This window comes from Prionailurus viverrinus, chromosome A1, assembly GCF_022837055.1.
Source record: "Prionailurus viverrinus isolate Anna chromosome A1, UM_Priviv_1.0, whole genome shotgun sequence".
NCBI lineage: Eukaryota > Metazoa > Chordata > Mammalia > Carnivora > Felidae > Prionailurus > Prionailurus viverrinus.
This window is the reverse complement of record NC_062561.1, coordinates 6,431,193-6,453,226: the sequence shown is the minus strand read 5'-3', so window position 1 is coordinate 6,453,226 and position 22,034 is coordinate 6,431,193. Positions and strand designations below refer to the sequence as shown.

Sequence of the window (22,034 nt, the reverse complement as noted above, 5' to 3'; positions counted from 1 at the left end):
TGGATCTGCTTCGGATTCTGTGTCTCCCTCTCTCTATGCCTCTCCCCAGCTCATGCACTGTCTCTCTCTCTCTCAAAGATAAATAAGAACGTTAAAAAAATTTTAAGGGGCACCTGGGTGGCTCAGTCGGTTAAGCCTCTGATTTCAGCTCAGGTCATGATCTCGCGGTCCGTGAGGTCGAGCCCCGCATCAGGCTCTGCGCTGACAGCTCGGAGCCTGGAGCCTGTTTCGGATTCTGTGTCTCCCTCTCTCTCTGCCCTTCCTCTGTTCACAGTCTGTCTCTCTCTCTCTCTCTCTCTCTCTCTCAAAAATAAACATTAAAAGAAATTTTTTAAAAAACTCTGCCAAACCCCCAACTTCTCCCCTCCAAAAAAGGTTAAACATACAACACTGTTGCCAATGAGTAAAACCTTTTAGGGTTAAAAGTGTAATTTTATTTAGATGTTACTTGTACATAATCTATAGTAAGATATACAAACAGATAAAAATTGTTTAACAGGAGGTTGTTTTTTTTTTTTAATACCATTTTCAATTCAATTTACAACAGCATTGGTAATAATACTGCAAGGTGACAGATACTCTGATTTATAAAACAAAACTTACTTGCTACTCTGGCTGATACATTCCCACTAGTCTTCAATGGATTCAAATGTATCGTGTATTTCCGTTGCAAATTATTACAAAACTTTCACAGCCTAGCCACTTGGTGCTCAGAAAAGATGTTGATATTCTAAACATTTACTGAAATGAAAATGTTAATTTCCTAACAGTATACTTTCACGAAAGGAAAACCAGAAGTGTACCAAATCCTATGGTCTGGGGCCACCAATGGAAAAGCAACCACGTTGTGTTTGTGTAGCTAATGTGTGTGGTACCGAGCAGTCTTCTCATTCCCTCTGCCTAATCTATGATGTGAGAAAAAAGCTGATCAGAAATGAATCTAAAATACACGAGGGGGAACAAAACGGAGGATGATTTAAAATAACCTTACAATAGATGACTACTACTTTAAAACGTAAAATTCACAGCTATGAGATACCCTTTTGAATGTCCTTCTCCGTTTGTTTTGGTAAATATTTTTTGAAAATGGAAAACTGCAAATTCAAAATATTCACTTTTTCCTCTTCATGTACTAGCACACTAGAAAAAGTCTGGATTTAAATTTTCGAAGAAATCCGATGTGCTGAGAAAAATACTGTAAAAATAATCGAAATGGAAATTTAGTCCTTTTCCATTCTGTTAAAGGCTATGTGACACCCTAGGGCAAAAGGTTTTTCACTAGTCGGAAAATCAAGCTGAAAGTGACTTGTTGATTCCACTACAGGAAGACGACTAATAATTAATAGGCTTATGAATATTTATGAATAAAGTGCCAGTAATTTTATTGTAATAAGATATAAATAGAAGAAATTCTGACATGGGTAGTAGCTTTATGTGTTCTCTTCGTCCTGAGAACAGAAGGGACATAAAAAACAAAGAAGCGTTACCAGATAGAAGTTCTAGAATTGTGCAAGTAATTCCTACTCCAAAAGTAACAATAAAAACAAAATATTGTAATAAAGACAAAAGAGGAGTACAAATGGTAAAAGTCCCAAGAATAATGCCAACACAGGAGGCCTTTACACTGAAATAAAGGGAGAGAAATCAAAGGGAGAAATTTAAAAGTTCATTACTAACTACTGCTTGTAATCGGTAAAATTATGGCGTCCAGCTCCAAGAAACGGAAACTCGAGAAGCATGTGTCAAAATAGCTAGTCCCGCTGAAAAGACTCAGGTAACCTCATGTGAGAGGGATGGTCTTGGGAAGGGGACACAGACATTAGGCTTTTCAGAGTCTCCAACTCTACGTGATTAAAATTCAAGGTATCGGCTTTATAGGATGAACGCCCACAAGCCACGTAAACGTCCACACAGGGACGCAGAGACCCGGTTCGAGGGTGCCGCTGAGGTCCTCAGGAGGACTCAGTAACAAAAACCCATCGGTCATGGTCCTGCTGAGACGACCACCGTGAACCAGCCAGCTCTGCCTTGAGCTGAAGACTCCTTTGTCACGACCGAGAGTCACGAGTAACCGCCATCCGTGAGAAATGCTGTACTCGGGTAAGAATCCCTAGTACGTAAAGTGTCTTAGTGTTATTTGTGACGTCGTATCTAGAATCAAAGCCCGGGGGCGTTTATTTGTTCCGAACAAGCAGCGATCCCTCACCCCAAATTCTAAGACGTAAGCTGCCATCCGGGAGCGTTCCAGCAGTCTGCCTTCCTCAGGAAGATCAACCCCATGGCTCGGTCGTATTGCCGTGTGGGAAGCAGAGCGGGAAGGGCGAAGGCGAGGGGCAAGTGATCCGGTGCAGCCAGGAGCCTACTCTGACCTGAGGTACTTTTGAAAATTCCCTGTGCCGACGGCCACGTGAGGAAAGAGAACCGTGTGCTTCTGGGAGCAGGGCCACGGCCCCGCTCGGGTGATGGATCCCTAATGTGGCCGCGGCACCGGGAAAAGCAAGTAGCTGCCAGCATCTACGTCCACCTCCATCTGAGCTTTTAAACTTCAGAGCACGCGGCGCGAGGGGCCACGGGAAGCCCTCTCCCTGAGGTCCGGGGGTCCCGGACCACCGTGTCTGTGCTGGCTGGCTGGCACCCAAGGCTGTAAGCGCTGTCACACATTTCCAGCGTCACAACCCCATGGCCCTGACGGAAGAAGAACCCCGCTGTTCATGTCCATCACTGCGCAGCTGCCCAAACCTCTTAATGGCAATTGCCGACAGGCAGGGACCAAGGGAACGCCCGCAGGGAACCCTGCCTGCAAAGGGCCGGTGCAAAGGAAACGGAATTATCTAACAGATCGTTCCGAGTCACACAGAGGCACGAGCCCAGACACTGCGAGCAGAAACACCGGATCCTCCTTACTTGCCGAGTCCTTCCCTCTAGAACCAACTTCTTCTGAAACACATTTAAAACAAAACAGAACAAAACGAAGGTGAAACGGTATCACTTACTGATTGGAAGACATCACTCTGACACACGGTCATTAATCTTGCAAAGACCTAACACCAGGCAGCTTCACAAACACGCAGCAAGTCTGCAGAATTATAGCGACCAAAAGGAGGAAAACCAAACTGCACTAAATACGCTCACGGCCAAGAAAAAGGAAGCAAAATGCCGTTTTCGGGACAATGCAATAGTTACAGCATATTTCCTCGTGTGCAGCACAATTTGCTATGTGTAGTGGCACTTAAGTATTACACAGTAAATACTGAAAAAACCCAGAATTTTTGGATGTGCAAAAGCAATATCACATTATTAATACAAAAGTTGCTAAGCTACAGGGTTATAATACCACTACGTGGGTGCGGAGACCACAAAATTTGCGAGACATTTTCCGACGCACGGTCTCCTGCCGGCAAGCAGCCCTGCCCCCACGCCGTCCACCTGTGCACGCGCCCCGCCTCAGTCGGACCAGTCGTTCTCGTCGAACTCGGAGTCGTCGTCAGAATCGCTGTACTCCACGGCGATGCGTCTGGACAGAATCGTGGCCACGTCGTTCCCAACTGGCTCGCGCTTGGCTTCTTGTTCACGCTGCTCCTGCACCTTCTTCAGCTGAATCCCTAGAGACACGACACGGAGCGTAGAATTTAATCCCTCTGCTGGCTCCACACGAAGGAAACACCCACTAACAGGCCCAGCGGCCTTTTTTTTGTTGTTTTTCCTGCTGACACCCAGGGTAGAAAGTTTTGGAAACCTGAGGGGAGAAAGGCTTGGGAAATAGAAGTTTCGTGACCAACAAAATTGGCACTCAAAGGGGAAACGTTTTTTGTAGCAAAGAGTTTTACGGCAGTGTGTTCGAATCAGGACATATGAACGTCACGAAAGTTCTGGAGCTACACCGTCCAGTGGGGTAGCCACTAGCCATGTGTGGCTAATTAAGGGTGAATTTACTGGGCCCCGGGGGCTACCATACTGGACGGCATCATGAACACTTCCCGGACGCTGCTGTAATCCCAAGGCTTAGAAAGCAGTGCTTTACCCCAACAGCCCTTGGCTGGTGTGGGGAGTTAAGAGATCTCTGTCTCACTGATTTGCTGAAAATGAATACAAAATACAATCGTCTGCTTTCTTATTAACAGAGTGGGATACAAAGATGATTTAATGTGCTAATTCTTTAACTTTCTCTTTTGAAACGATTTCGGATTTATAGGCTGTAAAACTAGCGGAAACACGTCCCCATATAACCGACATCCAGATTCCATTTGACCGTCTTGTTTAACTAGCAACCCTTCTCTGGCATTCTTGCTCACACACCCATACTTTTCCCTGGATCACTCGAGAATACGGTAGCATATGATGTCCCTGTGCCCCTAAAATACCTCATGTGTAATTCCTAAGAGACAATGACCAAAATCAGGCTCTCGGTGCAGACACAAATACTACCGTCTACTGCACAAATTTCATTTCCATTTTGCCAGCAGACCTAACAGCAGCAAATGAAGAAAGTTTTCCACCAGGCTTGGGATCCGACGTGGAAACACCCATCACGTTAGTTGTCATTCATGTCCCTTATTCTGGGAAGTTCTTCCGTCTTTGTGTTTTACGACCTTGATGGTTCTGAAGAACACAGGCAGCTCTTTTGTAGACTGTCCCTGGATGTGGGCTTATCAGAGGTTTCCTTGTGATTAGATCCAAGTTATGTTATCACTCTTACTGGAAGGGGCTCACAGGTGTCAGAAAACAAAACCACTGTCCTGCTATGACCCTAAATTTATTTGCGACGGGGTCGTGTACCTCTGGGATCTTCTCTCCTTGACAAAATCAAAGTGTGCCAATGACATTCAAGACATACGAGAACCCCGGGCCTGTGTGTCACACTCCAGTCTGATGTGTGGGCACTCAAAGCAGAGGCAGTCACGTCCCCGCCGTCCTGTGAAGGACGCCAGGGATGCTGCTGTCGGGCTCCCTTCTCAGTCCCTTCTGAACAGAAACAACCAGACCGTGACCAGGAGACGGTGCATCTCCCGACTGGACGAGGAGCTCTTGGGATATCTCACGCCCTGTCAGTGACCCTCAACCAGCCTGGGCTGTGCCTGGGGCTGAGAAGAAATGGGGTGGAACAGACTGGAAGTGTGTGGCTCCGGCGGGGGGCCAGAACAGGTGAGCGTCTGGGCTCCTCCAACCTGACGGGACCAGAGATGCTCTATTTCTGTATGTCTCATGTTCTGGGGTTCAGTGTAGGACTTCAATCTGACAAAAGAATTTTGCTGCTAAATAAATGCTGAAAAGCTTACTGGCTTAGCACATCGAGCTAAAAATATGGGAAGTCTAGGACACAGCTTAGATTTTTAAAAATAACTAAATCATATACATGAGCTCGCTTTCGCTCATTTATACATTTACCCTCAGAGTAGAAGGCAGAGGAAAGAGCTCATTAATTAGTGATCATTTTTATGAGCTATTTCTAGTCAAGTAAAGGTTTCCTGAATTCTCAATTCTTTATTACTGTGTGTTTATCTTGCACTGGCAAAAACATATCTACAGTTTACCAAAACCAAAATCAAGGGGCGCCTGGGTGGCTCAGTCGGCTGAGCGTCCAACTCCTGGTTTCGGCCCAGGTCACGATCTCACGGTTCGTGAGTTCGAGCCCGCGCTGGGCTCCGTAGCTGGTGGCACAGGGGATTCTCTCTCTCTCCTTCTCTCTCTGCCCCTCACCCGCTCGCACCGCCTCTGTCTCTCTCAAAATAAATAAACTTCAAAAACAAAATCAAACAAGTGTCCTTGAACCCTATCCTCAGACACAGTTCAGTGGAGAGTAGACACTTGAGGGCCAGGCTGTAGCTGGGGTCGGAGCCACGAAGAGATCTCCTTCTGGAAGGAAGACTGTGTTTGAGACGCTCACTCACCCATTCGAATGGCGGCAAGCAGATCGCTTCGAGCATCGCTTATGGGTGGCTGTGCCGTCTCCTGGCGCTTCGCCTCGGCTGCTGGGGGGCCGTGCATCGGGGAGGAGGATCGAGAAGACCCTGCGCCAGGAGGACCCGGCGGGGGCGGCGGTGGGCCCGGAGGCGGCGGGGCCGTGACCACGAGCCCCGTGGCGGGAGGGTGGGGAGGAGGCGCGTAGGAGGAGCCCGCAGAGGCAGGGAAGGGGGGCTGCATGGGGATCTGGAGAGGGCTGACGAAGGCAGTTTGTGCTGAAGGAATCATGGGGGGCGGCGGAGGAGGCGGCGGTCCTGAGGGGTTGTAATACTCAATGATCTGTGCTGGGAGCATCCTAATAAAGAGAGGAAACACCAAGAGTCGTTAAAGCAGCAACAGCCACATCCTCTGCGTGTCTAATACACCTAACACAGGCGCCTCCCTCCAACACAATATACACTGTCCTTTGAACTTGCAACACCGTAGGACGCAAACATCCACGCTTCGCACCAGCCATTCTCACATGTCTACATTATTCGCTGTGATGCGATTCGAGATCGCCTACTCAAAAGAACCGAAAAGAAAATCACTCAAAAAGTAACTCTGTGTGGCAGGCCAGAATAAAACGGTTGACGGCAGAGGTTAAGAACAGTGACTCAAATCTCTCCTTTCTCCTGGGCATCTCAAAGGTGGGCGGCTCACGCACTCGGTCTTACAAGGGTTCTGTGGTCAGTCAGATTTGGAAAAATCTGTATTTCCTAGCCCGTCCCACGGAAGTTCCTCAAGCCGACAGTGCCTATGGAAGTCTCAAAATCTTTGAAAAGTCCTTCAGCTAAGAAATCCACTGAATTCTACTTAGCTAAGGCTTTTCGTAACCAACTGGACCACAGACCCTCTCTTTGCCTGACCCTTGGCTAGAGCCTCAGAACACACTCCGAGAGAGAGGACGGATGGATGGGAATAACCAGGACTGAGTGGTCACAGAGGGAACCTCAAAAAGCTGGCTGAGGCGGGGGGGACAGGGCATACATTCAGGTGTTTCATGCTGCTCTGAAGAACACACATGTTAACACAAACACACACTCAACCTTCCCGGACACTGTCTCGGAGGCACTAACTCTTCAAAGGTTACGGTTGAGCCCGAAAAGACAGAGCAAAAGACCGCCTATCAAAACAGAGACGGGTGCTTACATTAATAAACTCCTGAACGTGAGGGTCTTTCTTTAGGAGGTGTTTGAATCCCACCCGAGACACAGAAAACAAAAGGACCCGGGGGAGGAATGATGTCTGGGCTCCAACGGGTCAAGAAAGGGGACCACGGGGCCAAGTGCGAACACGGCTCACGGGGGGCTGCACTGTATGGTTTTCTCACGTGTGACGGGAACTCTCTGCGGTTCACCCGGCGCACGTCCAGAAACCCGGAGATCTGGGACAGGTTCACAAAATCAGCGTGTCACCCTCGATCAACGCCTTGGCTTCGCAATCCATTCAAACGTAGCCAGGGGTATGTATGGGGGGGGGGGTGTGCATGACTACAGATTCGAACCTGAGATGCATCTGTAACGGAAAGGGGAGCAGCGGGACACTGAGGCTTTTAATGCGAAATGTGGCTTAGCTGGTAGTATCTACACCCAGCCGCCCCTGGCTGCTTCTGGCCCCTAAGGTATGATCGTTCAGTTGCACCTTCTCGAGCACACACAGCAAGACTCCCGACGCCACAGCAAGCGCGGCAGGACGCAGGAGTCCCGGTTACCCGTAGTCTGCTGGCGCCATGGGCGCGGAGGCCTGGGACCCCTCTGTGGCCTGCGGTGGGGGTGGCGGCGGCGGCTGCTGGGGTCTGTTCAGCGCCATGTGCCTCGCCGAGGCGGAGGGGGGTCGGTACTCATGCTCGGGGGCCTGGGCTGCCGGCCCGTGCGGTGGTGCGTCGCCGGCCGCGTAAGAAGGGGTCACGGGCTGCGGCTGCAGAGAGTGGTTGGGGGTCGCCGGGTAAGAGTAATCTGTGACATCCGACGCGTGCGACCTGGCGTTCAGGGAAGAGGTGGGGGGGGGGGGAGAAATTCAAATTAAATTAGGAGGATCCCCCCACCCCACCCCAACAGGCATACACCTCTATTTGAGTAACAACCTTGCCGATATACAGAAATCACACACTGTGTTTCCTTTACAAGCACCAGCCAGGTCCAGCCCCATGAGAGCCTCCCAGCAACAACATCATTACGACTTTAGCAGCAAGCCCCAGTGTTACGTGGCTTCAGATTCACAGCGTTGAAGTGGGTAAGTCAGATCGGCAAGCGGGGAGCAGCAGAGCCCCATTTCCACAGTATTTCAGCGTGCTTTTTTTTTTTTTCTAAGAGAGAAGGCTACAAGACAGATCTCATTTAATTAAAAAACCGCACCTAAGGCAGAGGATTTCAGTGGCAATGAGAGTGAGAGCGTATGATTAGAAGTTACGAAATGGCAGGTGACCCGGATGAACACGAACGGGAAAGAAAAGGAGAGAAATCCAGAATGCAATACAGTGAACCGTAGTGTTCTTCGACGGAAGAACTGTACTCGGCCAAAAAGGAAAGAATGTGGGGTAACACGGAAAGGTCGTCTTCTCTTTGAGCGCACAGCAGAGTGTGAAATTCTGGAAGGAATGGATGTCTTGGATTAGATGAGCAGAGCTCAGAAAGGTGCGGACGCTGGGACGCCAGCGAGGCCCTACGGAGGGAGCGGGGACTCGTGAGTGGCGCAGCCACACGGGCCACGGGCATTAGTAATGACAGCGGCGTGTTCCTGGCCCGGGGTTACAGGACAGGTTACAGGAGGCGTTGTCAGTAAGGGGGCCGCGTGTCCTCTCAGGACAGCCAAAGCAAGGCGGGCAACCTGAGGCTGGGGTCCGAGAGCGCAAAGTGACGAACCCCCTGGGCACTCTGTCCTCGGCCGTGCTCCCTGCCTGTGCCAGCTCCTTGGTGTCACTCATGAACTCAATGCCCATTTTCCTTCTCTCCCACTCTTCTCTTCTTGTTCTTACTTTTCTCACATTTATTTGCTGGTTTCTGTTAGGATTCAGCTTGTGCTTCTCTCTCTGAAGGAAACAGGCAAACACACGTTGGGGATGCGGGGGGGGGGGGGCAGGGAAGACACCAACTGAATTTCGATCTTTGAAATCCCGACGGTAGCTTCCTTAACCGGAGCGTTGCATGGCACAGAAAAGCATTCTAAATGACAAGAGGCTGCTTTTTTGCTTTTTTTTTTCCTTCCCTACTTGCAATATAATGAGAATAACGAATAACTCACTTTTGGCTTACTTGCAGTGTGAATTCTAGATTACGGTGCGAACACGAGTATGTCTTTTGAACCACGCAAACTGCTAGCGAGTTAAAAACACTCTTAATGGGGGAAGCACCCGACCTAGCTTAAGAGGTAGCACGTTTTAAAAACGGAAACCCTAAGACACTAGAGCCACTGGTGGTGCGTGACTGACCGTGTGTGTGTGTGTGTGTGTGTGTGTGTGCCTGTGTCACAGACTGCGTGCACCACTTTCTCAAGGAAACGAGGTCATCTCGCAAAATAGGCAGTGCTTCTGATGAGATGGGGAGCCAGCAACTGTAAACATCCTGGGGTAACTCGGGGCACTCCTCCCACAGAGTAGCCTTGTGACAGAGGCCCAAAGGAGCCGGTGAAAAGGGGAAGGAAGACCAGATGGAGGAGAGAGTAAAGGAGCAGGGGGTGAGCGTCTGAGGATAAGAACAGCACGGGCGAGGTCTGGAGGGTAGGGCTGCTCTGGAGGGGGGCTGCCCTGTTGAGGCGGGGGGCGCCAGTGGGCTGGAGGAAAGGTGGGGGGGGATTCGGGGGCCTGGTGGGGGCCAGACATCCCCGCGGGAAGGTAGCAGTCAGCCCCAGAAGATGCTGTACCGACGTGGAGACGAGTGGGGTGGTCCTGAAATGTCATGATCATCACTGACTGTCCGTTACAGAAAGGAGAACTGGTAGGAGTGAAGACCACATGGAAAAAGGAAGAAGAAAAGTGCAGGCAGTGGAGATGCAGTGGGAGAATCCAAAGACTCCCCCAGGGTCTTGTGGGTAGACAGGGGGGCAGTGGGACGGCTGTAACACGGGCACAGGACAGGAAGAGACAAACACAAGGACACCTGGGCTGGAGGTATCTAGCCCTGAGAAGGGCAAGGGAGAGCAGGAGGTAAGTGTGTCAATTCTCATCCTAAATTTATGCTTAGAATCAAACCATTCCTGATCAGTGGAGCAAAATCTCATGGTTAGTTTACCTGGATTGGATTCAAACACATTACTTACACGAACAGGTTATATACATGCCGTGAAATCTGGCATTTCAGTTGTCCTCAATATATCCATTAAAAACCTTGTTTCTAAATAATACTTAAAACATAAATACGAGATAATAAAAGTCAAAGGACAGAAAACATGGCGCATGATTTCAATTTTGTAAAAGAAAAAACATGTACGTGTACTGAAAAAAAGACCAAAGGAGGACATACACTAAAATGCAGAAAGGGGTTTCTCTGGATGATAGGATTATGGATAATATTTTACTTTTCGTTGGTACTTTCCAAATATAAAAAGCTTATTTTATATGAAGAAAAAGTGATACACTTTAGTAAAATGAAAAAAGTCTCTAAATTAAGGGACAGAATCCAATAAGGGACACGGATGAATTTTAATCTATTATCTCGTGTGTGCAGATAGCAAGAGGCTGCGGGAAATGGGATTTGCATTCTGCAAACTAAGAAAAATGAAGATGCACCTGAACCACATAAATACAAAGGCTGAATACTAAATAATCTCAGCAACCGTCAATTTTATACCCAACACGGAACAACGGAATCTCGGATGCCAGAGTGAGTAACCATTCCATTCCTCAACTGAGGGAGGAAAAAATCATTTTTCCACCTGCATCTGTTGAAATGGGAGAGCAAGTATATGGAGTATTATAAAATAAAGCATAGGTTTCCTATGAGTAAACAGGCACAACGAAATTAGTTGGGAAAAAAAATGCCAAAAAGCCAATTGACACTCTCAAGGCTATCGTATTCAAGTACCCCTCCTCACCCCTAGAGGCGTGAGCAACCTGGATCGTCATCGTTGTTATCTTCTATGGAAATAAATGGACACAGAGATTCAAACTTGAGGCAAGCACTCAGTTAAAGCTCCACTAATTCTCTAATACTGAACAGGAAACAGCCAGTACAGAAAAACTGCCTAGAACTTGCCTCCTAACATAGCCAGTTAAAGACGTACAGCCCTTCTGGGGCAGGGATGTTTCTGGGCGTGGTAACTACCAAAGACAAAGCCACTTGTGCAGAGGGACTAGACGCCGAGGTTATAGAGATAAAAATTTAAAAAGGACACAGATGTGGGGTGCCTGGGTGGCTCAGTCGGTTAAACGTCTGCCTTCAGCTCAGGTCATGCTCTCGTGGTTCTTGAGTTCGAGCCCCGCATCAGGCTCTGTGCAGAGCCTGGAGCCTGCTTCGGATTCTGTGTCTCCCCCTCTCTCTGCCCCTCCTCCGCTCATGGTCTCTCTCTGTCTCTCAATAATAAACATTAAAAAAAAAAAAGATACAGATGTAATGCGACGCCCAGGTTGTTGGCTATTTTTAGAACATTCTTGTGTCACTTAAGAATTCTCTATTGGAATTTTGAAACGTTGACGGAAGACTCTGAGGCTGCAGGCAAGTGGCAGACCATGACCTTACAAAAGCAGAAACAGGAAATTAAACCAGAGTAAAAATGGACTAGTCAGCTTCTGTCGTTCAGTGAATCCCTTTTGCAACAAATGGTGATTTAGTGACCATGTCATTCACACCTGCAAGGAATATTTTTTTTTACTTAAATGCTTACAAATTCTTAAAGTAACTCCAACAGAACTCTTCTCCTGAAATTAGAATACACAAGATTAGTGCACCGAAGAAAACACTATCGCTTTTGCTCACCACTCTTAGAAAAGGTTATTTAAAGAATAATAAAGTTGCATCGCAGGCACATCAATTACTACCTACTAATTAATTTTAGATACCAGGTGGCAAAGGAAATTCGAGATTCTAAGCTAAAGCAGAAGAGAAAGAATTAATGATTATTAAAATAAAAATGTCAGTCATCGACGGTTATCAAGCCCCAAGTTAGTATCAACGTTAAAACACAGCGTCTAGATTAATGGAACCATAAACTGAAGTCAGAGTGGTGGAGAATCATACGATGTGACCCAATGTAAAATGAAACTGTTTCAAAGAATTATTTCACAATCGAAAACATATACAGAATCGACTTTTAAGGAAAGCTTTGAAACGTCCCGTGGGCCACGTGAACACGAAAGCCACTGGTACGTTTCCAATGTACGATAAAACCGAGCACTGCTACGCAGAGGCTCTGCTCCGACACACGCACACACACCTAGTGTCTGGGGACAGGGATCCCTCGGAAGACGCTCCGTGGTACACACTCTGAGACAGCCTGTTGTCGGGTCTAAGCTCTTTGTCATATGCCATCATACTCCACTCCTGGCGCCTGTTTCTGGCTTTCCTAACCTTTTTCACCTCACGGGTTGTGCCATCTATACGCTTTTGCTCCTGGTGTCCAGGCAGAGAGGGCAAGCATGCCAAGACAGAAGGGAGAGGAAAACAGAAGTTAAATGCAGTCGTAATGCATAGGCAACAAGCGTGGTGTGCAGACAAGAGACATTCCCATTTCCGGTGGTTTTAACGTTAAGAAAATTCTAAGCATATACTCTCTTACCCAACGCAGACCCAACAGAAGGAACAGGTACTTCACTATGTAACCTAAATAAATGAAAGCTACTGACTGTACTGCAGCTAACTACAGGAATTGCTTACCATCATTTTTGGTAAAGAATTCGTACCTTAAGGGGCGCCTGGGTGGCTCAGTCGGTTAAGTGTCTGACTCTTGGTTTCCGCTCAGGTCATGATCTCACGGTCAGCATACATCGTGGGTCATGAGCCCTGCGTCAGGCTCTCTGCAGTCAGCACAGGGCCCACTCGGATCATCTGTCCCCCTCTCTCTGCCCCTCCCCTGCTGGCGCCCTCCCTCTGTCTCTCTCAAAATACATAAATAAAATTAAAGAAGAGAATTTACACCTTACTAGGCTTTTAGCTTGTTTTAAATGTGCTGTACCTTTTAGATGTGTATTATACACGTGAAATATCTAACATGCAGAGAAATCATTTCCCACCACTGCACAATTTTGACTGAGTTGTTAACAGGCCATCATGTTTCACGAAATAACTCAAAATCCTCTATTTCCAGTCTCTAGAAGATCGTTACAGAAATTTAAGCTAATCCTGCAACTAGCTTAACACAAAGCAAACCGTGATTAGGACTTACCTTCACATACAAAGAATCATTCTTGTGCCAGCCGTACGTTGCCAGCAAAAATGTCTCCAGTAAATACACGGGTCCTACACAGGTGTTTCTTTAAGTGTGAAGGCAGTTATTTCTACGTGTGTTTACGTGTTTTTCCTGCTTCCCGAGTAAGACGTCCTGGTCTTTAAGGATGAGAACTGTGTGCCTTTAACTCCTACGCTCCTCTTAAATCACCTCCACACACGGCTTTACAGACAGTGTGCACTTGGCAAAGGCTGACTATATGCCCAGGTCTAGGTGGGCTCAGGGCACTTACTCCGTCCCAGACACCACGTCAGGTGCTGCTGATACAAACAGCAAACACACAAACACGGAATCTGCCCTCACGGAGCCTGCAATCCGGTGGGCGAAGCCCACAAAATCACAAAAATAAACGCCTAGCTACAAAATGTGGTGAAACATAAGTGCATCGTACACCAAATGCTGCCTAGTCTGGAAGTCAGGGAGTGTCCTGGAGTGACTGAGAGGTCAGATCTGCGGTGTGCAGGCATTAATTCTGCAAAGGAGCAGGGGTCAGCAGCATGCCCACAGGGGAGAGAACGTGCAGAGGCCCTGTGGAGGGCGGACAGTAGCACGCCAGGAGGAATAAAGAAGGGAAATGGTGAGTTAAGGTGAATGGCTCCAAGATCTAAAAGGTTTGCAAGGCCTGAATGGCTGTGTCACAAGTGTTTTTCTTTACCCCGAGAGCAATGGGACAAGGGAGGGGCTGACACACCCTGCCCAGGCACGTGAGAAGAGCCCTCTAGGTAGTGGAGAACGGATCAAAAGGGGGAAGGCAAAAAAATAAAATAAAACTAAATAAAAGATAAAAGGGGGAAGGGCAGGGATGCCAATTAGAAGCTGCTCAGGCAGGTCCTGGAAAAAGGGGCGGCTGACGGCTCGCGGTGGGCGCCGAGGCGGAGCCGGACTATTTGCAGAGGAGTTCAGGAGGCGTAGGCGATGTCCTGGCGGACGATGTGAACGTGGAGCTCACAGAACACATGCAAATGGTTCATAAGGATGTGTGATGCAAATTAGATGAGGGGGAGGGGTGAGCTCATCCAAAAAATAATAACAACATCCAGGTCTAGAAGAAGTCTGTTAAGAGTATAAACTGGTTCAGTCTTTTAATGGTCAGGGGCAATATGATGGCATCTTTCAAAATTTAAAACTCCTACTTGCCTTCTAGGAATTTACTGAGAAGAGATATCGACACATGAGTATAGCAGTATTGCAGTTAAGCAATTATTTACACCCTATTTCCTAATACGCTATTGGGTAAATAGTCTACGTAGTGGGCATACCTTGGAGTACCATACAACTGTTAAAAAGACCAAAGAAGGTCTTTAATTATGTCAATATCCGTACACGTCTGCGTGTGTGTGTACGTCAAGAGTGGTACAATTCTACGCACGTAAAAATACTTGGTGAAACGTGTGCACACATGTTTACGAATGCCCAAAAGACCTAAAAATAGGCGCCCTGAACTGTTCCTACTGATTAGTGACACCTGGGGAGGGAAGAAACTTCTCCCCAAATTTTCTAATGTATTTCCTTCAGTGTAATTTGAGCATTTTACAGCATGTATTGTCTGCATACCTGTAGAAACCCAAAGGAGGGAGACTTCAATGGATTTCAAGCAATATGCATCCTGATTAAGGACCACTGCACTGATCAGTAACTCTCACCCTTACTTTTAAATGATGCATGTTGACTATTCAGGTATTGCTACGATTATGCAACGGTCTTTACAGCGGTTCAGCCTCCCAATCTACCCACCATCATGCACATCACACACGCGCACACACACACGTGCACAAACTCTGACAAAGTTTTAACAGTGACGCATCTATACTCCAACTACACTGTCCTAAAGTCCCAGAATGTGCCCAACTGTCTCCTAGCCCAGTATGGTCTTGGCTGCTTCTACCCCAAATGCACCCCACCTCCTCTGTCCTCCGTTCTTCCAGCACGCGCCTGCACGTGCGCGCGCGCACACACACACACACACACACACACACATCCTCCCCCAACTCTGCTTAGCTGACTTCTAACTCCCCACTGCTGGGGCTCAATGAATGACACTCCACTGCACTTGCGCTGTCCCCTCCTCGTCACCTCACCCCACCGCACACCATACTTTTCCTTCGCAACGTTTACAGCGCCGTAACGACACGCTCACAACTACCTACTTATTTGCAATTCTAAAAATGTTTCGAAACCAGCAAACTAAGGAAAGCGAGTTCAGAAACAATGGATTTCTCACCCCCTAAATTCTTCTGAACTAACTTTTCTTCAGAGAGATCTGTCAGTGCAAAACTGAAAGCAGCGACGCGTGTTTACGAAATCCCGGGAAATGAAGGCTATCTGGCCTCATTTTACATTCCTGCCTAATAAAAGCAGATTTGTTCTAGAATTTGCAAACTTCTTTCCCTCTTTATGAGTTCCAGTGGGCTGCACGATTACTTCACGTTTGTCTCCCCTGCTATATTGTCATTTCCGTGAGGGCGATAATCCTTTATCACCACTGTTTATCCAGCAGTTAGAAGGCACTCAAGACGCAATACTGTGTAAGTGAATAGAAAGTCCTTATCAGAATTCTATGTGTCGGAGGAATGTGCAATGAGACAAAACAGCGAGGAAATGGCACCATTTTGAAGACGTGATAATCATCCATGGACTAACCCTGTTTTTCCCTGAAGAACAATGCTGAAAAAATTAGGTATTTTTGCCAAGATATCACTGAGAAGGGAAACCTCGAAGGCCATTTAAAAGGACATTAGGTTTTAAAGGAAAATACTCTTCAACCTCTGTTAATATAAAAAGGTATAGGGACTGAGACCAATGGGCCTTTAGATAAATGTTTCTTCTCCTGTCAGGAGATTAGGGTCTTTCTTCTTTTCACTTGAATACCTTGTAATTTCGTCCCTTGAATACTTTTCCACTGGAATACTCTTCCCCAAATTTCCCAGTTGATTTCCCCGACCCACAGTGCAGGGAGAGACTATGAATAACCAACCTCTGGAATTCTTCCCTGGACTTCCGTGAGAACATCTTACATTTGCAGTCTGCAAACTCTTTCCACGTCCCTTTCTTAAATCCTATTTTCACATCCCAAATTCTCTTCCATCCCAAACTGTCACTTCTCTGGGGCCAGTACATCTAAATACTGCCACACATTAATGCCACCACCCCACAAGAGACCAAGAATTTGTCCTCACCAAAGCACCCTAATCTTTGTCAAGCAAAACAGGTGCTCATTTTTTTGAAACATACTTTATATACATGAGTCTTAGCAAATATTTGCCTTTGGAGAATTAACTCTCAGTGGGTTAAGTCTAATTTCTGGGCCCCAAAGGACAGAAGTCTTTTTCTTTTTCTTTTTAAGTCTTCTGTCTTTTTAAAACAGAAGTCCCTAGGGGCACCTGGGTGGCTCAGGCTTGGTTAAGCGTCCGACTTCAGCTCAGGTCATGGTCTCACGGTCCGCGAGTTCCAGCCCTGCGTCGGGCTCTGTGTGGACGGCTCGGAGCCTGGAGCCTGCTTCGGAGTCTGTGTCTCCCTCTCTCTCTCTGCCCGTCCCCTGCTCGCACTCTGTCTCTCTCTCAAAAAATAAACAAACATTAAAAAAACCCAGAAGTCCCTACACCTGACCAGAGTGGCTTATTCTTCTAAGAGTGCTTATAATGTGGATGTTTGTCAACCTTTAGACTTGCAACTCTCTTGCCTACGACCACCTCACCGAAAGGAGTCTCATTTTTTAGGAAATACTATCCCCTATATGTACAGATCACACATGCTTTTCAATTCAACATGAACATCTCACCAAGGGATTAATTACAGCGAGGTGCCAACCCACCAATTAAGAATGCTTTCAAGAGATGAGAACAGATCATTGTATCTGATGTTTCCATGATATATATTTAAAGAACAGCAGGAGAAAAGCTATAAAACACAGTTACAAACGGAACTGAAATATTAGCCTCTACTTCTGCTAAAGCAACGCAAGTATTAGGGAACAAATCAGATAGTATTTATTGAAATACAGTATTACTGTGTTAGACTGAATGGTCAGTATCTTCATGTAAAAAATGCAACCTACTTCTGCCCTAAATCCAGCCTCTCAACCATTTAAATAAAGAACTTACTGACTTATTTCTAAACAAGAAGCTCCCTGACACATAAGTATGCACGTTCCCGTCCTAGAATTATTTACCTTTTGACGCCTTTTCTCCTTCCTTTTGTCTTCCGTGTCCTGGAGCATTTTTTCTTTCCAGAGGTCGAAGAAATAGGAAGGATCTGTGTAGAACTTCAGCCCATCCTTTTTATCATCTCTATAAATCAATGTATTACAAGTTGGGGGGGGGGAAAGGTTGTTAGACATTTTCAGATGGGGTTAATACTAATTTAATTTCAACTCGTGAGAGGATAACGTCTGCATGGGGCATTTTAACTGTCCTATATATTACGCTTCTCCGATTTCCTTATTTGACACAAACTGCAAACATGCAGGAAGGGCAAAGTTTTCTAGAATAATCAGGCAAAAAGTACTCTTGCCAATTCAGGTTTAAGTACAGAAAAGTGCCTAAAAATCACAAGACGGCTCATAAACAACAATATCTAATACCTCAATTATTTCAGGAAACATTTTGCTTATTCCAACAGGGGCCACACACACAGATGGACGGATTCTTGGTTTGTGTATATATATTCACCTCTTTTCTGGAGTTTCAATACTATTAGGATAAAAACTAAGAAGTACACAGGGCGTCTGGGGGCTCAGTCAGTTAAGCGTCCCACTTCGGCTCAGGTCACGATCTCGCGGTCTGTGAGTTCGAGCCCCACGTCGGACTCTGTGCTGACAGCTCGGAGCCTGGAGCCGGCTTCGGATTCTGTGTCTCCCTCTCTCTCTGACCCTCCCTCATTCATACTCTTTCTCTCTCTCTCTCTCTCTGTCTCTCAAAAATAAGCATTGAAAAAAATTTTTTTAATTAGAAAGTACGCTATCCCTTTTTTTTTTACATCAGGTTGGCCCAACCTCTGTAAATTCAATTTGGAAAGAAGCAACGTGTTCAAGGTGTGTAAGTGACAGAAGTAGAAGTAACCCACAAAGAGAATTCACTCGTGGCATTTCATTTTCGAGTCCTGCTGTAACTACTGTGGTCTGAAAGAATATTCCGGGGGGTTATAGGAGTTATTCACCTATCATAAAGCCAATACAAATCCCAAGGTGTAATATAAATCAACAGTAACACTCAAAATAATCATAAAGTATTTGGCCTGTAGATTACCTTCAAGAGGAAGCAGAACATTTACATTTCAAATTAGTGCTTCAACAAGTCATTTTAGGCACAGATAAAAGCAAAATGAAATGAGGCACAGTGAGAGGAGTGTAAGTTTATGCTGAACAACATGGATGGAACTAGAGTGTATTACACTAAGCAAAATAAGTCAGTGGAAAAAGACAGGTATCTGTGATTTCACTCATACGTGAAATTTAAGATACAAAACACATGAACATAGGGGAAAGGAAGGAAAAAGAAGATACAAACAGAGAGGGAGACAAACCATAAGAGACTCTTAAATACAGAGAACTGAAGGTTGCTGGAGGGAGGTGGGTGGGGGGATGGGCTAAATGGGTGAGGGGCATTAAGGAGGGCACTTGCTGGGATGAGCACTGGGTGTCATAGGTAAGAGATGAATCCCCAGGTTCTGCTCCTGAAACCAAGACTACATTGTATGTTAAGTAACTTGAATTTAAAAAAAAAAAAAAAAAAGTTTCTGCCTAAACAGTCAAAGAAAACTAACTGAATGAGTCCAGGGGAAAACCCTGCCTGTCCTTGAAGTTCCTGCTCCTGCTGAACTTCTCATCATCTCAAACTAAGGCCCAAGTTCCTACAGGGGCTATTCTGGCCCGTTCAACTGTCTGAAGATCACTAACCATGGCAATTCGCTTCCTTCCCAAGTTTCCTAACGGGTATGAGACTTCCATTATAGAGATTTTATTAAGAACGTTATTGTGAAACATATATGTTTCCCTAAGATACGAGGCCTTCTATATAGACGAAGATACAGAAAAAACTGAGCAGTAACTTGCTGCAAAATTTAAAACATACAAAATCCACACTTTTTTTTTGAAGAGGGGAGCTAATACTTTAATGAAGGCAGAAGCTCGTATAAGTAAACAAACAGTAATCTAAACACAAGAATATAAGCAGCAATATCCTGTGTTTATAGCAAGTGAATACGTCATTTTCTGGTCACATCGTAATGCTCATATAATACCAATCTTTATTTAGTATTTTATATACCACAAATATTATTTTACTATCAAAAAGTACATCTGAGTCAGCACTTTTCTTTTAAAAAAAAAAATTTTTTTTTAATGTTTACTTATTTTTGAGAGAAAGAGAAACAGAGTGTGAGCAGGGGAGGGGCAGAGAGAGAGGGAGACACAGAATCCGAAGCAGGCTCCAGGCTCCGAGCTGTCAGCACAGAGCCCAAAGCGGGGGCTGAACCCACAAACTGTGAGATCATGACCTGAGCCAAAGTCAGACACTTAATCCACTGAGCCACCCAGGCGCCCCTTCCATTTTTCTAAACGTTTATTCATTTATTTTGAGGGGTGGGAGGGGCAGAAGGAGAGAGAATCCCAAGCAGACTCCACACTGTCAGCGCAGAGGCCTACGTGGGGTTTGATCTCGCGACAGTGAGATCATGACCTGAGCCGAAATCGAGAGTCGGACGCTTAAATGATGACTGAGTCACCCAGGCGCCCCAGCACTGCTCTTCTTAAACACACTATTAAAAAGTCAGAGACATTTTTATTTTCCCTAAAACTGAATGCACACATCCAATATATACAAGTCATTTTTTATATAATTAGAATTTTTCTGTCACCACAAATGATCTAATCATGATCTTGATTTATCAAATATAAGTGGTTCACTGAGTTTTATGGGCTTTTTCCTTTAGAATATTTAGTGAGCTGTCTTAGGAAAGTTTTAACAGGCCCGCCCTTAGGGCTTCCAGTGCTAAGTGAAACTGAAATTGCCCCAGAAAAATGCCTATGAACAAAAGCAAAATCACAGGTTAAAACATTAGGCTTACCATACTACTAGTCATATAGACCACCAATTTTTAGACGCGTGTGCTAAACCTTCCAGAAAAGCAGACATATTTCCCAGAAAACTGTGACAGGTTGGCCCTCTCCCATCACAGTTTCCAGGGGATTTCTAGGACCTTCTTCTTTGAGAGACTCTTTCTGTCTGTGCTAAAGAAGGGGGTACAGTTGGAACTGCTACTTTACTAGCACAGCTTCAATGGAGGGTGGGTCCGAACACCTCCTTTTGGACCCTGAGAAGGGACAGGAATTCAGACCAAAAGACGTCTGAGCACTCTCTGAGAAGCACCAAAGGCCCAACCAAGATGGCGGCACCGGAAGCAGAGAACTCCCTCCGCGGTCAAGAACGCCACCCAGCGGAGCCAATCCTGAGGACGGTGAAGACCACCCCTACCACAGCCTGAGCTGTGAGGGAGTGAGTTCACCAGCAGGGTAAGTGTGGGAGAAGAACAAGCTGTGTGCAATGAGGGACAATGAGAAGGCTGCAGATAAGGGAGATGGGAGACGAGGTGACAGAATATGGAAAGAAAACACGAATGTGGTAACAGCTAGGAGAGGTGTTTTTAAACAGCATTTTCAGTTTCTGAATATTCATTTTCTTCGCCATTGATTCTCCAGTCTTTTTTGTCAGAAGTCTGGTCCTAATAACGTGTCCTACCATTTGACAGTAACGGGTTAATTCGCTGACTATATTATTCCATCTTAGAAACCCCTACTGCCACGGAATACGTTTTTCTGCAGTGCTGAAATGCTGAGACCCGCATTTTGCCACATTGTACATGAACTAGGCAGTTCCTTTAAAATTGACTCTGGATATGAGGAAAAACATCACACACGATACCGTATGATGTGTCCGCTTCGACTTCAGATATCTACGCTCAGATATCTACAAAAGGAGATAGGTACTACAGGTGTCTACTTCAGATACAAAAGCTAACGCGACAGACAGTTCACGCTTCTCTCGGTGAGTTTATCTACAGTTTCAAATATGAACCCTTTAGCAGTTCTGTACCAGTAACTAATTTTGTTGTATATATAATACAATTATTATTTTCACAGCGTAAATAGTTTCACAGCACTGCCCTCCTGTCTCAGCTTATCTAGACTAAAAACGGCACCAGGAACGCACGAAGCCATACCTGTACGGCGTAAGAATATTCAGAGGAGGTGGCTTATCACTCTGGTTGTAAATGTCAGCAACGGGATTAGGAATGCTGTTCTTTGAAACCACCTGCTGGTCTTGGACTGTGGAACTTTTGAAAGCTTTTTTCATGTTGATATCCTGTAGTGACACTATTTAGAGAAAAGCCCCCCAAGTTGAGTTATGCAGAAATATTTTTCACTGTGCAGAAATAAGCATCATTTGAGACACAATCGTAAATATCCCCTAGGATAACAAAATCATGTTTTTATTGTTCGTTTAAAAGCCTGTGCATTAAATAGCATGTGCCTTCCTTCCCTCTTATAAATAATAGTTATCTCTATAAAATGAAGTCGAATCACATCTTGCCCACTTCTGTCGTGATCTAATTATTTCTTTGAATCTAGCATTAGAGCATCATTCTTTATACTAGCACTTTGCAGAAACCACAAGGAATACAGTTGAGTGTAACAGGCATGTAAGTGCAAAGATCTGGGT

General features: G+C 45.8%; 1 protein-coding gene across 7 annotated transcripts in view; it reads right to left on the bottom strand.

Moving 5' to 3' along the window:
• Positions 1-411: 411 nt before the first annotated feature.
• The window catches only part of WASF3 (WASP family member 3), a 133,702-nt gene continuing 112,079 nt past the window's right edge, over positions 412-22,034 (bottom strand). For 5 of the 7 annotated variants that reach the window (XM_047861529.1, XM_047861553.1, XM_047861539.1 and 2 more), the window contains 6 exons: positions 21,535-21,688; positions 17,489-17,606; positions 12,310-12,485; positions 7,655-7,921; positions 5,889-6,256; positions 412-3,602 (listed from right to left, as the gene is read on the bottom strand). In XM_047861529.1, the coding sequence (XP_047717485.1) occupies positions 3,445-3,602; positions 5,889-6,256; positions 7,655-7,921; positions 12,310-12,485; positions 17,489-17,606; positions 21,535-21,688 (1,241 nt within the window). In that variant the 3' untranslated portion in view covers positions 412-3,444. Of the gene's footprint in view, positions 3,603-5,888; positions 6,257-7,654; positions 7,922-8,804; positions 8,972-12,309; positions 12,486-17,488; positions 17,607-21,534; positions 21,689-22,034 lie in introns of all 7 variants that reach the window. The other 2 variants (XM_047861555.1, XM_047861559.1) reach the window with 2 other exon arrangements.